The following is a 4,281-nucleotide window of genomic DNA, read 5'->3' as shown; positions in this document are numbered from 1 at the left end:
TTCATGGAATTTTTCTTGTAGAGGATTTCAGTGCCCACAACTTCAATTTTCGAATTCAAAACAAAAATTTTATTTTTTATTTTATTGTTGTCCATTGACAATAAAATACATTTCTATTATGATTCGTATCGACACAATAATAATAGTTCATTTTCGGAAATAATGTGTAACTGGTATCGATGAGTCATCGCGGTCTACATACGCAAGTAACTACATATAAATTCCACTGCGATTGAGCATGATAGTTAATGAGCAATAAATATGTATCTAGGGTGAGAACCATCGCGTAACGAGAACATTTGCTGTGTAACACTCTATTTTTTCTCTACCTCAGTTTTCTTCGGATCGATTCGCGATCATTTTAATACGATACAAAAAGGATGAGGCAACGACATAATATACGAAACGAATTTTGTAAGAGTGATATTTGAAATTAAAAGAAAGCCCGATTAGATCAGTCTGAGAGGTTTGCCAAGAAGAGGTTGCGCGGAGGAGAAAAGTGAGTGAAAATCACGTGAAAAATCCCACGATTCGTTATGAAACTGTCTAAGGAACTGTTAACTACGCATGTAGGTACCTACGCGACAGTGAAAGTGTCGCAACTATATACGGCAATGCTAATCACCGAGTACAGTAAATATTAGTGTCGTTTCCTGAAGAGTTGGGAAATCAGTTCTCACGGCTAGGAAAAAATCTACGATCTGTATTTATTACATACGTTACGTCACGTTACAATTAATTATTTACAGAATGTAACTTGGATTTTTCACGAGTCATCAAATATTCGTCGAATTCTCTATATATAGAAAAAATTGCTTATAGAGAATTAGAGAAATTCATTGCATTTTCTCTTTCATCTTCATCTCCTTTTCTTCTTTCCTTTCGTTCTCGTTGCTCCCTTCTTCTTCCTCTCCGAGAATTTGCACGCTCCTGACCGGTCCTCTTTTTTTATAATAATTCTCGTAACTATTTTCATAATTATTGGCAGAAGTCATAGGCATCATTCTATCGTTGTTAATAACCATCTGAAGCATCCGCAACAGCAAAGCTTCCCTAATTGGTCCAGGCAATATTTCATTGTCATCGTCAACGGCTTCTTTCTGATACAATTTTTGCCTGTAGACTCGTTTCGAGTACATATCCTCGTAATTGTCATAATTGTCTTGATAATGAGGACTTGAACTGTCGGAGTACACGGGACGCCTTATGGCAACCCTATCTCCGTACCTAAGCGAAAGTTTATTATAATTCATATTATCCTTGGACCTCATCCTGGGATTTTGACTACTGTAACTGACCTCCGATTCCGAATCATAATCGTTAACTCTGACGCTCTGTAATTTCTTTTTATGATCATTTTCAGATACTTTGTACTCTTGATTGTCATTGTAATTAGAACTCTGTCGATTTTCACCATAATTTTGATAATCCTGCTGCGATTCTCGTTGATCGTAATTCACGTTCTTCCGGAAATTGTAGTTTGAATTCTCTTTACTGTCCCGAGAATCGTAGTCGTAATTAATTTTCTCCGTGGCAACCTCTAATCCCTCTTCCTCGTTGTACTTAACGCGTTCTCTGGAGTTATCTTTGAAATTTCTGTATCCTCGCTGCTCGTAATTAGCACCGTCCCTGACCCTCTGAAGTCCCCGGTGACTGTAACCATCGACGTTAGAAGGCTGCAGTTCCTGATTATTATAATTCACCGACTCCGTGGTTTGGTAAGTCGAGTAGCCTTGCTGATCGTTCAATACGTTCTCCATATAATAATTTCTTGGATACATCAACGCTTGAATTCCGTATTGACTGATTAATAATCTCCTGAGTAGCAGTTGGAAGTCTCTCCTGCTCAAAGGAGGGGCGATAGGATTAGGCAACTCGGGCGGAAGCGGGATCATACTTCTATGAATATATTCAGTGTTCGTATCGTAATTCTCATTGCGATCGTCGTTCAAAATCGATTCGGGCCTCGGGCTAGATTCTGGAATTATTCTGTACGCTTGTTCAGTAGTAGTTTCGTAATTCCCAGGTTTTACTGTGGTTTTGGATCTGAGCCTGTTCGAATTTTGTACGATAGCTGGCCGCAGGATCACGGGACCCTTGTAAGGATAAACAGTCGTCGTTTCCTCGTTCACTGTTTTCGATCTCAAATTCGAATCCACTGTCGAGGATAAGTCCTGAGGATTCTCCGTGGAATAATGAATGTTGGCTTCCTGTTGACCCGGCAGGGGCCTCAGCAGGACTCTCTCCACGTTCGCGGATCTGTAATCTTGAGGTTCCTGAGAAGCGACGACTCTTCTAGGTATGTCGTCGATGAACTGTTCCGGCCTTTGCCCGAAGAAATTCTGACGAGCGTAATTTTGTTCACGGAAATCGATGAACCGGTCGTCGGGTATCCGAGGAATGAGAACTGGCCGATTTCTTATCAAAACGGGACCGTTCGTGACGAAGTCTTGCTCTCTGGGACTCAGAATTGGTCGGTTTTGAACGAATCGTGGGTCCTCCAAAAGTGGTCTCAGGTCTTGACCCTCGGGTATTCTACTTCGACTCCGATCGTATTCCGGGTTCGCGGGTATCCTCGGGATCAATATGGGTCGATTGGTAACGTACTCCTGGTTCTCCGGCACTCTGGGAATCAGAATCGGCCCGTTGGTCACGTAGTCTCTCTGTTCTGGGATCCTCGGTACCAAAATCGGCTCGTTCCGAGCGTATTCTTGATTGTCAGAATTAAAAATCGGTCGATTTCGAATGTATTCCCTCTCCTCGGGCAGCCTGGAGGCTAGTACAGGTCTTTGAATCGATCCTGGATTTTCTGGCAACCTGGCCGGCAACACTTGTTGATTCCTCATTCTCGGGCTCGGCTCATTTTGTCGAATTTCCGGTTCGTACACCTCGGAATCGTCATACTTTATATTGCTTCCTAGACTCTCACGGTTCAAGTAAGCTTTTGGCTTAACGGTTGAGGAAACGCGCTGAACGACTCTCGGCGTCGTCGACGTCGTCGTCGCAGTCGACGTCTTTGGTATCATCGTGAACAAAGGCCTGTCGGTTAACAGAGAACCACCGTAAACGTCCGAGTGGTCTGTCTCACTGTTAGCATTTTCTATAATTGGATTTTTAATCACCTGCCTCCTATTAATCGTCTCATCCGTGTTAATCGTTTCTTTAACGCTAATTGTTTCCTTATTAGGATTAACAGTATCTTCGTTCAATTGTCTCCTCAAATTGTTCCCCCTAACTTTCAATTTTTCATCGTCATCCCTTTCCTCGTCTTTTTCTTGTACCGACGGTTTGACGTCTTCCTTCGGTTTAACGCTCTCTCCTTTTTCTCCTTCCTCCGATTTGACGTCGGGACGTTTGTTAAAAATAATTCTCCTATAGTTCTTGTAATTTCTATGATTCGTTCGATTACTATTGCTGTCCGTGTTTGGTCGATTTATCTGGGAGTCCTCTTCCTCGTCTCCCACGCTCGGTTCTGTTTCCACATTCTCTCTCTCAATTACCATCAACGGTCTCTGTTGCCCGTTGATCATGAAACGAGGCCGGTTTTTTAATAAATAATGATTGAATATCGTTCTCGGCTGATCGGTGCTGGTCGTCGTCGAGATCGGAGTCGTGCTGGTATTACCGTCTTCCGTATCATCGGCATCGGTGCTCGCATTCGTTTTCCTATTGCTTCTGGGAATAGGCTGAACCACCGAAGACCTGCTAGACGGTCTGGTGACTAAGTCTAATGGTTTCCTATTAGTATTACTAGCGATTATTATCGGCGTTCTCTCTGTCACGATCGGAATCGTCGTGCGATTGCTTATTCTAAAGATGTGATCTCTCAATGAAGACAAGGTTGACAGCGTCGGCACCGTTTCCGCTTTCACTATGGCAATCGGCGTTGTACTAGTTCTGTTTATGCGTAATATGTGCTCCCTCGACGGGGACAAGGCTGTTGCTGCAGTCGACGGTTTTTCTGTAGTTTTATTTATTCTCAGAACGTGCTCGCGCAACGGTGACAGCGTCGTCGCTTTAAAGCCCGTCCCGTTCGAAGAAGAGTATGACACGCGTTTGATCTCACCGTCGGCGTCCACGAAACCGAACGTCCCTTTAATATTCCCCAAAACGTCGCGACTTTCCACCTAATTAATTCGTTCATTTATTTAGTGGAATTATTCGAAGTTAGTTAAAAGATTTTAAATGGACTGCAGATTTTATGAAATAATTGAATGAAACGTAAAGAGAAAATGGAATCTGCGTTTTCTTAATTGACAATCTACTGTCTAATTGTAAATC

At 42.5% G+C, this 4,281-nt stretch overlaps 1 protein-coding gene across 1 annotated transcript in view; it reads right to left on the bottom strand.

Moving 5' to 3' along the window:
- Window positions 1–683: 683 nt before the first annotated feature.
- Window positions 684–4,281, bottom strand: part of LOC108629590 (uncharacterized) — a 4,446-nt gene continuing 848 nt past the window's right edge. Inside the window, exon 3 of the mRNA XM_018032358.2 lies at window positions 684–4,127. Within this exon, the coding sequence (XP_017887847.1) occupies window positions 837–4,127 (3,291 nt within the window). The 3' untranslated portion in view covers window positions 684–836. The remainder of the gene's footprint in view (window positions 4,128–4,281) is intronic.

This window comes from Ceratina calcarata, unplaced genomic scaffold (assembly GCF_001652005.2).
Source record: "Ceratina calcarata isolate Rehan_Ccalc_2016 unplaced genomic scaffold, ASM165200v1 scaffold578.2, whole genome shotgun sequence".
Lineage (NCBI taxonomy): Eukaryota > Metazoa > Arthropoda > Insecta > Hymenoptera > Apidae > Ceratina > Ceratina calcarata.
This window is presented reverse-complemented; position numbering and strand designations above follow the sequence as displayed.